The 18,269-nt window shown below is 46.6% G+C and overlaps 1 protein-coding gene across 1 annotated transcript; it reads right to left on the bottom strand.

The window, feature by feature from the left end:
- Window positions 1–96: 96 nt before the first annotated feature.
- RNPS1 (RNA binding protein with serine rich domain 1) lies at window positions 97–8,730 on the bottom strand. The gene is made up of 7 exons (XM_021529633.4): window positions 8,689–8,730; window positions 5,416–5,571; window positions 4,949–5,140; window positions 3,686–3,788; window positions 2,997–3,150; window positions 2,389–2,530; window positions 97–1,187 (listed from the first exon to the last, which is right to left on the bottom strand). Coding segments are annotated over exons 1-7 (855 nt in total). The 5' UTR covers window positions 8,691–8,730; the 3' UTR covers window positions 97–1,081.
- Between the last annotated feature and the right edge of the window lie 9,539 nt (window positions 8,731–18,269).

The following is an 18,269-nucleotide window of genomic DNA, read 5'->3' as shown; positions in this document are numbered from 1 at the left end:
CGCGGCGCCAATGGGCGGCGGCCAACGGACGGGGACGAGCCCCGCCCCGCGCGGCCCGACAGCCCCACCCCGCGCACCGCCAGCCAGCACAGCCGCTTTCAACCCTACCGCTTTATTCAGTAACTGCTTGTCCTACACAAGTACAAACACAACATGGCCCAAAAGGATACAAAGTTATACAAAACAAAAAACGAAAACAAATCTGTATAGTATTGACTGTACAACAGGTGGTTAAGTTCTTTGCCTTTCCCTGTGTGAACCCCAGTTATTCTAGCCACTATCATGGCTTCAAGCCTCCCTCTCTGCTTTGCAGTTTCCAAGGGGCTGGTGCTCAGTTACTCATTTGGTATTTGTAAAACCACTCACACTGTTTCACTGTGGGCTGAATAGCAAGTTGTTACTGACACCCTCAATGAAAAAGTGAAAGAAATCACTTATGGGGGCAGCTACAGAACACTTCATTGGCTTTCCAGCTTCTTCTCTATAATAGCATCATATTCACCGGGCTGGACCATTGCTTCTGTGGGGATTGCCCGGTGTAAGCCTTACAGAAGAGTGTACTCTGCAGAAACTAACCATCCAGGGGAACTGGAATAAAGCAACAATTCTGTATTGAATTAAGTCTCAGGCAGGTCTGGGCTCCAGCTGCCCTGATAAAATCCTGTGCTGGCCTGGAGATCAACGTATGTGGCTCACTGTCTTACTCACTGGGGTTCTGAACTAGCTCAAGATTTACATGCTGGTCTGTACAGCGTGCTAAACGTTTACAAATCACCAAGCAGCAGCTGCTAACTGGAGAAAGAGAGGCTGAAACATCTTTCCCTCCCTCTATCTGAAAAAGATGTTTTTGCAGCCTTTAAAATCAAAGCCATTTTTAAATAATTTCAGTTCAATGCCAGGAATCCAGAAGCCTCACAGTAAAGGTTACTGGCCAAGAACTGCTGTTCTCTCCTCTTACATTGCCTTCACTGCCAGGATTATCTCTCACTCCTCCCCACCCAGATTCATTATAAAAAAAGGTACAGTATTCCATCTGATGGGATTTAAGTTAAAAAGTAAAAAGCTGTCCAGTCCTTTTGCTTTATCTTGAGGAGTTTGAGCTGGAGCGGCTGCGATGGCGCCTTCGCCCGGGAGACCTGGATCGGGACCGCCGGCGAACAGGGGATCTGCGCCGAGGAGAGCGGGACCTGGCAGGGAATGAGGAGAAAGTTTCTGTTAGGAGACAAGCAACAGGTTCAAGTAATTGGTCAGCTCAGCTACCAACTTTCTGAAAACACCCCCTGCATCATACCAAAATCCCTCACACACCATGGGAAAAGAATGAGCATGACACAGCTCCATAGAGGACATAGCAGGACTATTCTGGCTATCCTCCCTCTGCTTCAGGAACCAGAAAAAATGATTAATACTTGAACAACACGAAACTCATCTTCCTCAAGGAAAATTAGCTCAGATCATATGTAAGATGCCCCTTCACCTGAAGTCATCTTTGACTCCTGAAAGAGTGATATTCAGGGAAGGATTTATCCAAATCCTTTCAAATTACAAGGAAGCTTCTTAGAGGAAGCTTATTCCAGAAGTAGTTTAGCTTCAAGCTTCTCAGTACTACAACCAACAGTCTTATCAGTGTAACTACTGCTATGACACAGAGCTTCCAGGCACAGAATACTAGCAGAGCTAACAGGACAGTAAAAGTCGGAGTAGGAAAGATAACAAAGGAGGAGAGAATGGCAAACCTGCATCTTTGAGATCTCAGCAAAAGGTGTGTTTAAAGGAGCACCAAGAAGCCTCCTAGATCTTATGCCACAGTAATTACTGCTCATTTTTAAACCTGTGGCTGAAAGTTATTTAGCAATCAAGTTATTACTGACAAGTAAGAAATTCTGAAAACACGTTAATACTGAAGACTCAGAACGTACCTGATCACAATCAGGCAGCTCCAAGTTGCACAACTATCAGATAACACCTTGGGGCCAGTGTATTCCACTCACCTGACAGAGGACTGCTTTTTGGTATTGTGCCCATTCAGAAGTAAGGGAGGGAGGTACAAGGGCTTCCAAAAAACAAGAAACTGGCACGGCCTGCCCCAAGTGTTCTTTCAGCCAAAGTCTGTTCCCGTTTCATCTTGAAGCCTTTATGTAGAAGGCACTCCTGGGAACAGGCTGGGAAGGATGAGACCTTACCCAGAGACTGTGCTCAGGGCACAGACCAGAGCAGGCACCCTGGAGCTAATGAGTTAGGAACTGCAACCCAGGTTCAACCAATGTCCAAAATCTGTTACTGTCACTTGGCTTGGGAAAGTGAAGTCAAATAGGATTTTCCCCATGCCAAGTCTTTCAGCGATAACGAGTTGCTACTGAGAAAGAAAAGCGCTGTCCCAGCTCTCACCTCCTCCTCATGCGAGGGGGGGACCTGCGCCACATCGGCGGCGGTGGCAGCATCCTCCTCGGGGGGCTGAAGCGTCTGGGGGGTGGTCGAGGCCGTGGTGCCAGCACAGCTGTGGCTGTGATCTCCTGACCATCAATCTGGCCTTTTTAGGGCATCAAAGAAACAGGGAGAAATAAGTATTTTTCAACACTAACATATAGACACATCATACTACTGCAACTCACTGCTTTGTCACAAGCAACTGAAGTGGGATCAGCCCACAGAGCTCCACACCCTGCTCCTCAGGGGCTATTCTGACAAAGTCCACACACCAACTAGACTTCTTTATCTAATCCCATCAAAGTGCAGTTCAGATGTAAACCTGGAAAAGTTTTCACATAAGCTTAAAATTATTTTTTCACTGTTTTGAAAAAATGATTAGTTTTAATAGTCCTGTGATTTCCTGGATCTGCCCTGAACCTCACAAAAGCCATCTGGGCTGTAAACTGAGAGTACTTTAGATCTGTTCACCAAAGACATCCCTATCACCTCTAACTCATTTTCTGATCAAATCCATCTACTCTGAAGCTTTTGTAAAGCCCACAGGCTCCTTGCAGGTCAGTACCTACCTCCATCCATGTGTTTCAGGGCTTTCTCAGCATCATCTGGGTTTTCAAACTCCACATAAGCATAACCTTTGGAGAGGTGTGGGTTTAACCTGTCAACGGGCATGTCAATCATTTTAATCTTTCCATAAGTGGAAAAGATTTCCATGATGTGATCCTGCAGAGAGAGAGAAAGAGAGCAAGCCTTTTGAACACAGAGCACACTCGCCAGCCAGGGCTGGCTGGCACAGAGCAGTAAATCCACAGCACATAATTTTTCAGCAGCCTAAACCTTTTACCTCTGAAGACCTTAAAGTACATTCTAGCAAAGACAACTCAAGCCAACCCAGCTCCCTGTAGATCCTTTATCAAAAACTCCCCAATATCCTTTATGCCTCCAAGGTAATTTCAGCTGTTGTCCCAAGTTCTATCATTTTCTTCCTAGTAAAGCAGGATATAAGGTCTGGAATAGTGACAAAACAAGCAAACTTCTTAGGCACTACAGTTTCTCAGAAGGCTTCATGGTATTTGATTCAGTAAAATCACATGAAAATTTTCCTCACTGATCAACCTGGACACAAAGAAACAATATCCAACAGCAACACCTTGGCAAATCTGTAGTAACCAAGGTTTGGAGAGCTTTGAAAAAGCAACTCACACATTCTCACAGAAGAACATGAATGCTTGACTGCATGGGAACATGCCATTATTACCTTTGTCACATTTCTAGTGAGCCTTCCAACATGCACTTTTGTGGGTCTGGGTGATGGACTCCGCCTCTTCCGCTCCTTTTCATCTCTCTTGGGTGGTTTGGACCTGATTTGAAGAACAGAAAACATTTACAGTCTCCAGGGAACATGCAGGACAAATCCAAAGCCAGTCATTATCACATGATTAAAAGTACAATTTTTATTGAAGGGGATCTTTGTCCTGAAGAAGTTACAGTGTTGGGGTGGTGCTGAGGGTGTTCCACTCAGAAACACCTCAGGACTTGCATTTTTCTTGTCTGCTTTTGCTTTAGAACCTATTGGAATTTGAGAACTTTTTTTTTGTAACTTTTCAACTTCACTGCAACTAGAGTAACAAACATAAAATTTGGTAAGCACTTCTATGAAGTTGTTGTCATAGTTAGAGCATTTCCCAGTTGTAAACACAGAAACGTTCTTTGCCTTAACAACTGAAGAGGCAAAATAAGGCCATAAAGATCACATAAATACCACAATCAGTCAAATGAACAGATTCAATAATTTGTGTTTCTTTATCTTCCATTCACTACAGAGGTCCAAAAATGAAAACAAATCTATTTAAAATTAGCTGCATATCACAATGCCTTTGCAGTTAAAAAAAAAAGAAATCTGGAATGAAACTTTATTCTGTAAAAAAAATCAGTATGTAGAAAATTTATCTTTATGCTTCTTCCTAAACTTAAAGTCCATAAATTGAGTCATACAAAAAACCCACACATCTTTACGCAGATTTTTATCAGCCTTCATCGCCTTATGCAAAGGAAAAACTGTACAGACATTAAGATAGTTTGATTCTCATGTTACCCCTACAGAGGTTTCCTCTGCCTTCCTTCTTATTTTATTTTTCATAAATAAGAATATAAATATGTACATATATATGCTGGTTTTAGCCCTGACTTTTCTGTTAGTCATGGTTGTAGTTTACAGGAATTGAACAGCTTTACTCTGATCTAGACCCATACTACTAAGGAAACACTGATTAAAATCACCTCTAAAAATGTAGCATTTAAAATCTTTAAACTCTTAAAAATTAGGTTTTTAATCTCTGTTCCTACAGGGTGTATGTTTCAATTCTAAGGAAACAAGACACCCACTGTAACAAAATTCACGTCTCTAAGTTATGGAGAAAGCAAATGGTCTTCAGAGAACAATCTCTTCTGATCACAATCTTGTATTTCAAATGGAATTAATGTGACATCTGGCAATTTCTAGAAGACAAATAAAACTCACTTGGAGCGGGACCGTCTCCTATTGTCATGTCTCCGTCGAGAAGGACTGGGAGAGCCAGAAGAGCTGCTTGAACTGGAACTGCGTGAGGTGCTGGAGCTCCCAGAGCGGCTCGAGGCAGAAGAGGAACTTGAGCCACTGCTAGAACCAGTGCTGGAACTGGACCCTGAGCTGGAAGTTGAGCTGGAACGGGACCTGTTTCAAGGGGGAGAAGAATAAAAATTAGTGGAATACCCAGACAAATAACATCTGAGAAACTTCTGACAACTACAGAGAATAACTGTGACTGGTTCTCTGGTGAGCTGTGGAACTTCAAAGAAATTCACACCTAAAATATAAACCCTCTTAAGTTAGAGAAAACTGCACAGTGACTAACACAACACAAGCTTTCAACAGGCCAAAGACTACCACGAATAAAGCTACTGATTACTGAAAATGCTGTCATTTGATATTCCCATAAAAGTACCCACCTGGTACTGCTGCTCCCACTGGAGGCACTGCGTCTTTTGCGTGTTTTGTCCCGACCACGATCCTTTTCACTCAATTCCTTAGCAGCTGCTTTATCCTTGGACCGGTCCTTCGATTTCTCTTCTGACCTGTCCTTGCGCTTGGTTGGTGAGGGAGCCCTTTTCACAACAAATTGCAGAAGGCATCACTTAATTATAAAAAAAAAAAACAACCAACATAGCCAACAAAAGCCCCACACCCAAATAAAGAACAGGACTGCAACACAAAACACTGAACTTTGAATGTAACTCAGGATCACTGAAACTGAGGAGTTAAAGCATTAGGCAATTCCAGACACTTTAGAAAAAGTTCTAGCAACCTCTTCTTTTTCAATCCTAGTAACTCCTTTTCCCCTTCCGAGATATCCATAGCAACAGAATGGGCCCCATGTCTCACATCTCACTTCTAACTCCTGGATTAAGAGAACCAGTTCCCTCTTTGCCCTAGCTCCAAAAGGAGACAGATTTAACACCTCTCTATTTAGCACTGAAATGCTGGGCATTAGTTGACTTCCAGATGTCTACCATATGAGGCTGCATCCATCACAAAATCTGCAACATCTATAAACATGCAGCATTTTGATTATTCCATGGGGATCATTTAAAACCTGTGATACAGATCTGCCTCTAACATTTTAATAACCTTTAAAGGAATGTGACACTCCCAACTACCAAAGAATTAAACATCCCGGGAATGAGTAGAAGCTTGTTGGAGCTGCCAGCCTTATCTGCAGCAGCACCAAATATGCACTGTAATGTGGGATATTGGAAACATCTCCATCCCCATGTACATCACAGGCAAACTCAGTGAACAAGAAAAAAACTTCACCAGCTCACAGCATCAAACAATCTTTTTCCTTCTGTGCTTCTGATCAGCAATTACTTTATTCTCTGAATTGCAATTAAATGCATGGTTGGGAAGAGATTACTTCTGAACAGCCAAACTTGCTTTCCTGATTTTCAGCTTCACAGTTTTCCCTAATACACCAACTGCAAGAAACAACACAAATGACTATTCACAAACCCAGCTCCCTGCAGAAACCAAGAAACACCCATGGCCTTTCTACATGGAGGACAAGAAACCCACACCACAGATGTGCCACTGGCAGAAGCTGCTGGGAAAGGAAATGCCTCCTCTAGCACCAGCGGCAGGAAGAAAGCAGTTATGGACTGTCCCACAAGCATCGCAAAGGGATCCAAGACAAGCAAACCTGTGTATATCACTCAGCTTTAGGATATTTCTATCCAGCTCCGTGCCTCTCCAGTGCAAGCTCTGAGGGGCATACAGATTGTAAAGCCACTGCATGAGCCCAGCTGGGTGGTACAAAACAGACAGGTTTTCTGGTCTTGTGAAACCAGGAACCTAAGATTTTTCCTTTCATAAAATCACAGAATCGCTGACTGGTTTGGGAAGGCATAAACCTTAAAACTCATCACTTTTCAACCCCCCAACTATGGTCTTTGCTACACCAAGTTGCTCCAACCTGGCCTTGAACACTTCAAGGGATGGGGCTGCTCTGAGCATCCTGGGTCAGGACCTCACCACCCTCACAGGGAAGAATTTTCTTCTAATCTCTAACATAAACCTGCCCTCCGTCAGTGAGAAGCCATTCCCCCTTCTCCTGGCCCTTGTAAAATGTCTCACTCCATCTTTCTTATAGGTTCATTTCAGGTACTGAAGGCTGCAAGTAGGTTACCCATAGCCCATTTTTCTTCTTCTAAATACCCCATAGCCAAGTTTGGTTTATCTCTGCCTACACATCAGTTCCTCCTGCACCTGTGGACTATCAAAGTCATAATGTTATCAGCATACAAAACTATCTGCTAGTGTTCAAGAGTCAGATCTGGTTTACCCCTTCTGGGAGAAGGGAAACGGAAACACAGATAAAGACCAGCATGTTTGCTGTTACCCAGCCTGCTGCTGAGGCAGGAAATAGAATCACAGAATCAATTACATTGGAACAGACCTGAGACCATTAAGTCCAATCTCTGACCCAACACCACCATGTCAACTAGACCAGAGCACTCAGTGCTGCATCCAGTCTTTCCATAAGCACCTCCAGGGATGGTGACTCCACAACCTCCCTGGGCATCCCCTTCCAGGGGCCCAACTGCCCTTTCTGTGAAGACAGTCTTCCTAATGTCTGATCAAAACCTCCCAGTGCATCTTAAGACTGTGTCCTCTTGTTCTGTTGCCCATTGCCTGGGAGAAGAGCCTGACCCCAACCTGGCTACAATCTCCTTTCAGGATTCCCTGCTTACTGCTCCTTAGAACAGGCACTTAGCAGGCAGATCAGCCACATAGCTTTGGAATATTCACCAAATGATGCTACATTAAAGCAGTCTCCAAACTAACCAGTGGTTTTAATCCTTTCTCAGGAATGCCCCTGACCATACTCACTTTAGTTGGAAACCTCACCCTACACAAGGGCATTTTCACCTGCACAAGTTCAGACATTCACTGGAAAATGAGGAAAGAATAAATCACAGTCCTCACACGAGGCTAAATAACATTGCATCTCTAAACTATATGCTTCATCTTTATAATCAAAAACCTCTCACTGTCTAAAAAATAGCTGGTTTAGGGGCATCCACCCTACAACAGAAAGTCTAAATTGCAATCTACACAAACCCAAACGTCCATCTCACACATACTTCTGCTTTAGAGACAGAATCTGCACACTCAGAGCAGCAGTTCTCTGCAAAAGAAGTAAAGTCGCTGCCCTCAGGCTTCCCTTAAGGCTATAGGCGAGTTCTTTACTGACAGTTTGCTCCAGGTCTTCAGCTGCAAACCGGCAGAATTCCAGGTGTGAAGAGGGTTCGGCGCCCGGCACTTCTCTGTCCACTACGGCCGTTCGGCCCAGCTGTGCGGCCGGCGAAGCGCGGGGCAGCCAGATCCGCCCGCCGTGGGTGCGGTATGGCGCCCGTGGGGCAGGGCCCGCGAGATCAGCACAGCAACCCGTCCCTCGGGCCTGCACAACGCTCCTCCCCGTAGGCCAGGCCGCGGCACCGCCGACACTCGGGCCCGGTTCCACGGCCGGCCCCGCCCCGGCTCTCCCTCCCCTGCCCTCCCCGCCTCTGGCCACGGCTCCGAGACCCCATCCCCGACCCTCGCGCCACCATCGCCTCTCGGCAGCCCCAGCGCACTCCCCCCGGTGCCCCGCGCGGCGGAGGGGCCGGTCGGGCCACGGCCCGGCCGGATGGACGCGGATGGTGCAGCCCCCGCCCCGCACTCACATCTTCGGCCCCGCCGCCGCTCCGCGCTCGTCGCGCGAGATTGACGCGACGGGCGGGAAGGAGCGGCGCCGCGCGCGGTGATGGCGTCACAGCGGGGGCGGGGCGGGCGGACGGGCTTCAAGCGAGCAGGAGCGGGGTGGCGGGGCGGCTGCTGCTGCCCCCGCCGCTGACGTAAAGGTTCTTGCAAACCCTGTCCTGCATAGCCGTGGTAATGACAGTAGCAGCTTGGGCTTCAGCTCTGGGTTTTAAAAGCTTAACAACCCAGTAGGCTGCAGCCCCCACACGTGAATTCTGGCCCACGCTGCCTCAGGCTCACACAGCGCACAGACTCTGATTTGAGGTGGTGGCGGGTGTAGGGATGGCACTACTGTGCGGGGATTTGCCCTCTCAACTGCAAGAAAATTGGGAAGAGGAGAATGAAAGACTTAAGATGGAGCACCATACAGTGGCATTTCATGTCATGTGGGACGGATATCCCTGCCAAATGTGTTTGCTGTGAACTTAAAAGGGAATTTGCCACTGCAGACACTGAACCTCTGACGTCACCACATTGGCTGCCTGACTTTTGACTTGAGAGGAACAAAGCCAGAAGTGTATTTTGATCCCATCCCTAATACAGGGCCTTAAAAGTGACAGATCTTTCTAAGAGGTGTGTCGATCTGCTTATGTGTATGGCCAGAGGCATGTTTGTTAAATTCCTAATGATGGAAGCTTCACCTCTTGAATGCAGTGGAAGGATATGTCCTGTCTACCTCCATCACAGGACATGAGCAAGACCAGGGCAGGTATCTTTAAATTCGTGTGTGGCAACAAGAAAAACAGACTTATTCTCCGTTCTGCTGCAAAATCAAGGGGTATTACATAAAACCTGGCATGGAACAGGTTCAGTAAACAAGAAAACAAACAAAACCCCAAGAAAGCAAAAAGGAAGTTGTTCTTCTGTCCACAACATCTTGTTTAAGGGCAGATTTCTCTCACAGGCAATTTTGTAGTCTACTAAAAGTTCACATTGGTTCGATGAGAAACTGCATTATGTCAAATGGGCACTATTAGTAGACTGTCATGATGAGCTTAGAATCATGGAATCATTTAGGTTGGAAAAGTCCTCTAAGATCATTGAGTCTAATTCCAATGCCATTCCCACAGTGCTGCCAAGGCCACCACTAAACTATGTCCCCAGATGCCACATCTACATATTTTTTTGAACACTTCCAGAGATGGTGATTCTACCACTATCCTGGGCAGCCTCTTCTAGTGCCTGACCACCCATTCTGCAAGGAGTATTTCCCTAATATCTGTGAAAAATGAGGTTCACTTTCCTGGTAAAATTTTAATTTAAAGTTTAATAAAAGTTTAATTAAAAGTTTAATAAAAAGACAGGAGACAGAAATAAAGTAAAGGGTTAAAAACGGCCAGGTGCTTAGCATTCAGGCAAGAGCACACTGTTATCTTTGGAGATACCCCTTAAATACCTTTTCAGTGCATATTCATAGATTCTTATGCATAGTCATATTTTCCCATAAACTACCTTCCCATAAACAATTCCAGGAACTATTTTGCATGGGCCCTCCTTGGGTCCGCCTTTTTAGAGCATGAATGTTTCTTGGCTGTGGTTTTGGTCTGTTCTCTTTGTCACTTCTAGTTTGGGCTTTGGTCCATATTTTCTTCAGATGGCAGATGCTGGTAGTTGGCATATCAGTAGTAGGGTCCTCATGACATCTTCATTGGATGTTATCCTGAGTGAACAGACAGTTCACTCATAACTGTATCAGCTATCAGTACTATGTCTAAATTTTTGTTAATAGCAGAAATAAAAGCAAAGTTATTTTAACATTATACATACAGCATTGATCTTAATATTTGCAAGAAGCCAACAATATAATATGTACTTACAACATATCCAAAGGAAACCACCCTTAGTGCAACTTAAGGCCATTTCTTCTTATCCTGTCCAGTGTTCGCTAGGAGCAGAGCCCAATGCCCACCTATCTGCATTCACAGTGTTTAACATTTTTTCCTCTCTCAGTTATAGCAAAGCCATAAAGGCTAACTGATCCCAAAGTCCTGCACACCCTTATTCTCATAACAACTCTCATCCCCCCCAGACGTGGGCAGGTAAGGTCACTGACCCAGCAGAAAAATAATAGTACTGTAAAAAAGGCTTGCTGCTAGCTGTTAGCTGAAGCAGGGTCCTGAAGATTTGAGAGCGCCAGGACGGTGGTGGCAGCGTGTGGGGGGTGTGATCTGCTTCCAGGGGCTGCCAGCAGCTGGCAGGACTGAGCCTTTAAGCCAAGCCCGAACGAGGAGAGACATTTTAACATCTCATGTGGGAACACTGGCAGAGATGAGAATAGCTCAAAGCACGCGTCTGCTTCAGTTTCAGAGGAATGGCCCAGCTGTGGCCTCTGCGCTCTGCCAGCAGCCCGGCTGGCACCGCACGGCCACCATCCCCCGCAGGGATCGAGCTGGTGCTTCCAGGGCTGAAGGGCACCTGTAGGGACGGCAGCGCTGCTCCCGTGAGGCTTGTCCTCCATCCTCTGCGCAGGTGTGACCAGCCACCCCTGGGCCGTGCTCCGGGACGGTACAGCCGGGTCCGTGCCCCGAGGTGACGCGGCTCCCGGCGGCCCCGGAGCGCGGCTGCCCCGAAAGGGTTACGAGGAGGGCCCCGCCCTGCCTCTACGTCGGTGTCCTCCTGGGTGACCTTCCCAGCAGCCCTTGCTGGCTCTGCCCCAACCAAACAAAGACCACGGGAGGTTTTCAAACAGCCGCTTCCCGGAAAGTTGGCTGCGGTAGAGCTGGGCTGCGCTGGCACCTAGCTGGTCCCGGCCACCGGAGAAAGCGGCAGCGAGTTGGTGCCGTCGCCTGAGAGGACCCCGGCAGCCGTCGGGAGTCCCTGTACGTGGGTGCTCTGCCCATTTGCTTCCGTGCATTGAGCTGGTTTGGGTGCTGGGAGTGGCGTGGGGAAGGATGAGAGAACTCCCGGCAGAGGTGCCAGCGCAGGGAGTGTGCAGCAGGACAGGGTTCCGGGGCCCCGGCTGTGCGGAGGCTGTGCGCTGCGGAGGTTCGGTGTGGGAGCTGGGAGTGGCACGCCCAATCAGAAGTGCTGTCCTCCAGGCTCTTCCTGAACTCAGAAGCCTGCCCAGCAATTTTCCAGCGAAGTGCAGATTCCTTTAGATACTGCCCATGTGTTGGTGGACGAGCAAGAGATGAAATAACAGAGCTGTGTGAGTGCTGCTTTTGGCTCTTACTTCAGTGCTTTTCTTTCCCCTCCCTCCTGCACTCCCAGGCTTCTGCTGAGGACAGACTATTTCCAGCCACCTCCGCAGGTGAACTGCTCTGCTCCGGTGCCAGTGGGGTTGGGGCTGATTGTCTCTAAACGCTGCCTGAGGCTGAGGGCGCTTGTCCCGTGTGTTGCGCTGACTTGCAACTGGCGCTTCATTTGTCCTTCCTGTTAATTGGCTTTGGGTTGTGGTGGCGACTAGAGAGCTCTCCTTGAGGCCCCGGAAATCCAGGCGATCAGTGGGTCATTCTGCTCACAGCAACACTGGCATTCCTTTATCATGGTGAGGTGTGAGCACCCTGTGCCTTTGCATTTGTGGGGATTGCACTGCAGCACTGGCTCAGCCCACAGCCTCTGGATGCTGGTGTTTTTCCTGTGCTGGGAGATCTTTGGTCTGCCTCCCTGTTCAGTCTGTTACTCCCTATGGGAGTATGGCACTTCTATGAGAGTAGGGGTAGATGTGTGTGTGGCTTCAGAGGGCACGGTCTGTGTGGCTTCCTTAGAGGAATTGCAGGGTGGAGCATTTGTCTTCAGAGGACTTGGAAACTTTTCATCCAAATGTGTAGAAACAGCCTTCGTTGTCATTGCAGGAAGTTGAGAGAGTTTCCATTGGCTGCTTTGTTGAGTAGCTACATTGATTTGGAACAACAAAAATAGGAGATTTTGGGATTTTCCTCTAATCTGCAGAAGGATGTGAATTTAGCAATTTAGTTGAAATACTTACAGGTCTATTAAGCCATCTGTAGTAGTTTCTGAACTCTCTTGAGGTCTAAGGCTATTCTTGCAGTGCACACTGGTAGCTAGGCTATGAACAGGTTTAGGGCTTCATGACTATCTGCCTCTGGATGTGTCAGTGCATACATTTGTATCTTTCAGGGCTTTTAGCTTAAAAACTGTGCCTTGATGCTCATTTTCCTGCAACACTCTTCCATCCTGATGCTATAGGAATATACCTGCTTAATGCTAAACTTAGTCAAACGTCCTGGTTTCACCACAAGGAATAAATACTATGTTCCACTTTGCAGTGATTTATTTATTTCTTCTTCAGGTGTGTGAAAGACTAGAAATTCAAGATGTGCTTGTGGCATTGCCAGTGCAGCTCTCTCTGCTGGAAGGACTGTGTCTGTGGAGAGCAGTGACTCAAAGTACATAACACTTTACAGAGAGGCACAGGTAGAGGTAGGACAGTGAGATACTTGGCATTTATTATTCTTGTCTGAATACTACTTGATGCATTTGTTCAGTGTGAGGGCAAAGATAGATTTTGGAGCCAGAATGTGAAATCTAACCTGCTCCTCTCCCAAAGGCCTCCAGATGCTCTGTGAAAGCATCTTACTCCTTCAGGCCGTGGTTCTGCCTTAATATCATGTTTGGATGCTCCAAATAATTTCTTAATACATACCCAACCTCCACCAGGTACAGAATCACAACCATGCTGAGTTTGTCAGACCAAGTAAAAACGTTGAGGGTCACCTCTGGATTTTGGGCTGTGGGAGGGTTGATCCAGCCTTTTGTTCAAGGCTATCAAAGTGTGATTTTATACAGTATCTCTGTTCTGTGGTGTGTGGCCTGGGACCCTTTCACCAATAAGGGAGGATTTTCCAGTATTCGTGATACTGTTCCCTTTTTCCTCTGAAAGGTGAGGTAACAGTACTAACAATACTAACAGTGTTGTCATGCTGTGCTCCTAAACATCCTAACACACTCCTCTTTTATCTTCCCACCATATCTCTATACCCTATTCCCCAATGGCTTCAGGCTGTAGTAGCATTGTCTGAGGCAAGAGCAAACTATGTGAATCATTGTACTCACAATTTTTTTTTTTTTTGCATCCCCCAACATTGTTAAAGAAACCTTGTGGAGATCCAACTTTCTTCAGTGTTCACATTTGCAAATCTTAAGGTAGAACCATACATTTTTGTGTTTTCCATGTAAGGATCTGATTTTTAAAGTATGGCTAGGTAGGGGTAGCTTCTCAACTGCTCTGAAAGCACAGCCTAAACGAATGAAGCAGTTGTCAGAGTAGGTGATAGAGCCAACTGAGCTGCAGGCTCTAAACAGTTCACTTCAAATCCTGGGCCAGACCCAACACTTTCTCTCTGCTATTCTGATGTCTGAAGTACAACTTGATTAAAATCATCTTTTGAGGTTATCCCTTCAGAGGGGAGCTAGCATGGCTCAGGTAGTGGCAGCAGAGTCTAAATTCATCTGACCCATCATCACCTTTTGAAAACCTGTAACAGAACTGCTCGTTCACCAATTTTACAAAGAAAGGGTAAGGTACACTACACTCAGTGCTGTTAGATAATGTTATTGTTCCATAAGGCTTGGCAAATCCCACAGAACAGTGGCACTGAGTAAAATTGCAGCCTAGGATAAGTGACCATTTTTCCCTGGCACAGATCTTTCTCTTTGGCAACATTTCAGCATTGGACACCTAATACTGTTCATCTTTTTCTGGGCTAAGTTCCACTGAACCACCTTGGCCAGCTCATTGCCGTTCTTGAGGCTGTCCTGTGCAGGGCCAGGAGTTGGACTCAATGATCCTTGTGGGTCGCTTCCAAGTCAGGGTATCCTGCAATTCTGTGAGCCCTTTCTGATTACTTATCTCCACAGAGACTTCCCAGTCTGTCCCTGTTGCAGTGAAACTGTTCTCTGCATGAATAGCAAAGAACTATCCATGTTCCTTGTGAGGTGTGCCAGACAGCCTCTGGAACAGGACCCGGAGGGCAGGAAGCCCAGTGGAGGATAGTCCTGCCCGTGAACACGACTGTGTTCAGAGCACAGTTCTCTGCAGGGATTTGGGCATCCCTAGTAGACTCACTCCTTCCACAATTCCTTGCTCTACTTGATGCACTTCTTGCTGTCTGAATCTGTATCTGAATCCCAGCACTGTCTTCCCTGTGCTTCTGGGAGATGTTTTTAATAATTTTGTCCCCTCCAAGCTGATGCAGAGTGAAAAAGGACTTTCCTTGTCAGGTTTTGCAGCAGCTATTCAGAACACTACAGGAAAGAAACAAAATTAAACAAGATGGATGAGTATCCCTCCCCAGCTTCTTGCAGCTGCTCCAGCTTCCCAGGCTGTGCAGGAGGTCTGAGAAAGAGGTCTGGAAATCAGACACAAAGGAAAGTGGGGGCAAGAGAGTCTTGTCGAGCTGTTCCTAATCACAAGGCCAAGATCTGACAGATTTGGCTTGTGTCTCTTTACAAGGTCCAGAAGGATCAATCCCCTTTTGGCAACACTGAAGCCATTGTTAATGAGACAAACTGTTTCCCGTGCCTTGGTAAACTGGCCTTGCACTGTAAAAAGAGCACTGAAAGGAGAGACATAGCCACATTCAACTTTGTTCTTCATAATCTGACATGAACCTCTTTAGGGCAAGAGTATTTTGCACTCTGTGCAGCACAGCAAGCCTTTAACCTCAACATGCTTTGGGATGTTAACAACTTAAAGTGTCTGTTTTCAATTGTTGAGACCAGACAATAAGCTGTATTTTCATGCTCTGCATCTTCATGCTCCCTGTGGGTCCCAGCTTTTGTGTCTCTGCTTTCTCTCCTTCAATCACATCTGTTCTCAGCATCAGCAGTTTGTCTCTCTGGTGAAACCTGTTGCTCCACCTCTGTACCTGCTGCCTCATGACTTTGTTGCTCCTGAAATAGTGGATGGGAGCTTGTTGCTCTGATTAAGACCATCTGTACAAACATGCCTCCATGTCTCCAAGGCTATTCCATCTCTGGGCCAGGCTGGCCATGGGTGTGCTGTGTTGCAGCTGAAACAGCCATTGAGAAAACACAGCCCCAGGGTAGCACAGCGACCTGTGCCATGACTGTTGAAGGATTAACTCTTCCTTGCTTCACCCCAGCATGAATTCTAGAAGCAGCTTTGCTTGTACCTCACAAGGATAAAAACTGCCTGTGTCCAAGAGCAGCTGTGAGACAAAAGGGAGAAGTTAATCTTCCCAGACTTGAGCCAGCTCCATGGTCACACAACTAATGTTTCACTCTTGGGGAATTTGGCATTCAAAGAGAGGTAATCAGGGCTTCAGAAGAACTGTGGGAGAGACAGGTGACAGTGGCTGGGGTGGATGTGAGTGCAGGCAGGTGAGGGAGCTCTACCCCAAGGACTTGCAGGATAGACACTGGGGAGGTCCTCTCTCAGGTTCACCTCCTGGAATCGGGGCTTGCACAAGCACAGGAACAAGTTGTACAGAGGAAGAGCCTGCTTGGCTTAAGGCTAGTGGTTACATCATTTGAGTTGTAGGAAGCCTGAATTCATGTTCTTCCTCTTTTTTAGACCTTAAATACACTCTGCTCTGAAAGGAAGTCTGAAGCATGCTGTCTTCTTTCTCCTCGTCTCTTGAGGCTGTTTCATTTTGTATGTAATATTATCTGGGCCAGAGCGTATGGGAACTAATGAAACAGTCCTGGTAATCAGAAGGCTGCTCCAGGCTCTAGACTGTGTTTCTGTGGCTATAGCTGCATGCAGAGTTATGGAATAGAGCATTATCAGCAGTAATACTGGGGTAAAGGACGTTTCTCAGCTACAACTAAGTATATAAAACTTCAGGCATTGCAAGCATTGAGCAGCAGCTGAAGAAAGGGTGGCTAATCTGAAATTTGGACTGACGCCTAAATTGGCAGGCTGGAGTAAAATTCCTGTTGCAGGTGTGGTTGTGTAACAAGGCAAATGTGTATGTCCGTCTGATTCTGTAAGGTCTCAGAAGCCAACCCACTAAAGGGAAAAACTTGTAGCCTGTGGTGCTGCATGAAAGCCCTCTCTGATTGGAAATAAGTAAACTGAGTGATCCAGTCACCACATCCCCCACCGGGATCCTCATCCCACTGCAAAATGCAAGGGGTGGGGGGGGAAGACACTTCCATACCATGAGAAGCCATTGCAGCTTGCAGGGGATTAATCTGTGGCTGCAGAATGTGGGATTTGCCAAAGGACTTGCAGCTGTGGCTGGAACACAGCGTGACAGCTGGGGAGGCGGAGGCAAGCAGGATTTCAAAACAGGGAACTTTTATTGCCACAAATACAAAGACAGCACCTGGTCTTTGTATCAAAATGCCAGCCAAGCCAACTTTGCGGTGCTGCTATATTTTAGAAATAGCAAAGATTGAATCAGTTGAGATGAGACTGTTTCAGGATTTTCTGGAGGAGATGAACCCTCTCTGTGTTTGTGATATCTACAGAAAGTGTTAGAGGCAGAGGGTGAGCTCACACAATTGCTGTGAATTTTCTTACACAGATGTGCTCCCTTTACCTATCCTCCTGAAAAAACACCAATTAACTTCTCTCGAGTGGTGTAAGAAACAATTAGAGGAACCATGTCACTCTTGGCCTGATTCTGGAAAACAAAGGGAACCTCATCAGTCACAGGTCTAGGAAAATCCTTGAATCTTTCCCTCTCCTTGAATTGATTTTTGGTTTTCCTTGTGCAAAAATTGTTGGAGAGTAACAAACACCTTGAGGGCCAGGTGAGTGTAAAGATCTCACTCTTTTGTGAATGTGTAAGTTGATAATGTGTGTGCACAGCACAGGTTGCAGCTCCCTGGGGAAAATACCCTCTGGAGAGGGAGGAGGAGGAGAAGGTGATGGACTCAGTGTGGAATTGGGGAGCACATTTAGTACAGGAAAACTGTGAGTTTGCAGCAAGACCTGGATAAATAAAGTTTTAAGTAGAGATGGGGCCAGGCCAGGCCGTTGCAAGGGCTGACTGTGGGACTTGTGAGTTGGCCTTCCAGTAGTTGAAGGAGCTTATAAGGATAAGCTTATAAGAGATACTTTCTACAAGGGCATCTAGGGAAAGGACAAAGGAGAGTGGCTTCAAACTGTTAGAGAGTAGGTTTAGATGAGATATTAGGAAGTAAGTTCCCTGTGAGGGTGGTGAGGCCCTGGCACAGGCTGTCCAGAGAAGCTGTGGCTGCCCCTGGAAGTGTTCAAAGCCAGGTTGGATGGCGCTTGGATCAACCTGGGATAGTGAAGGTGTCCCTGCCCATGCCAGGGCAGTGGAACAAGATGAGCTTTAAGGTCCCTTCCCACCCAAAGCCTTCTGGATTCCTCAAATCAGGAGAGATAATGAGATGCTGGAGTGAGTCCAGGGAATGGCAGTGAAGCTGGGGAAGGGTTTAAAGGGTAATCTTATGAAGAATGCCTGAGGGAGCTGGGGTTGTTTAACCTGGAGATAAGGAGTCTAGGGGTAACCTTGTCACTCTCTACAACTACCTGAAAGGCTTTTTCTCTCAGTGAACTAGTGACAGGACAAGGGCATAGCTTCAGGCTGAGCTAGGGGAGGAG

This window comes from Lonchura striata, chromosome 14 (genome assembly GCF_050655825.1).
Source record: "Lonchura striata isolate lonStrDom1 chromosome 14, ASM5065582v1, whole genome shotgun sequence".
Lineage (NCBI taxonomy): Eukaryota > Metazoa > Chordata > Aves > Passeriformes > Estrildidae > Lonchura > Lonchura striata.
The sequence above is the reverse complement of the archived record's forward strand: the minus strand, read 5'-3'. Positions and strand labels throughout refer to the sequence as shown.

What these genes read in the sequence shown, in the direction of transcription:
- RNPS1 (XM_021529633.4), bottom strand. An exon ending in CCTGAAACACATGGATGGAG is followed by an intron (nt 2,531 to 2,996) that starts GTAGGTACTGAC and finishes TGCCCTAAAAAG; the next exon opens with GCCAGATTGATGGTCAGGAG. An exon ending in CCCCCTCGCATGAGGAGGAG is followed by an intron (nt 1,188 to 2,388) that starts GTGAGAGCTGGG and finishes ATTCCCTGCCAG; the next exon opens with GTCCCGCTCTCCTCGGCGCA.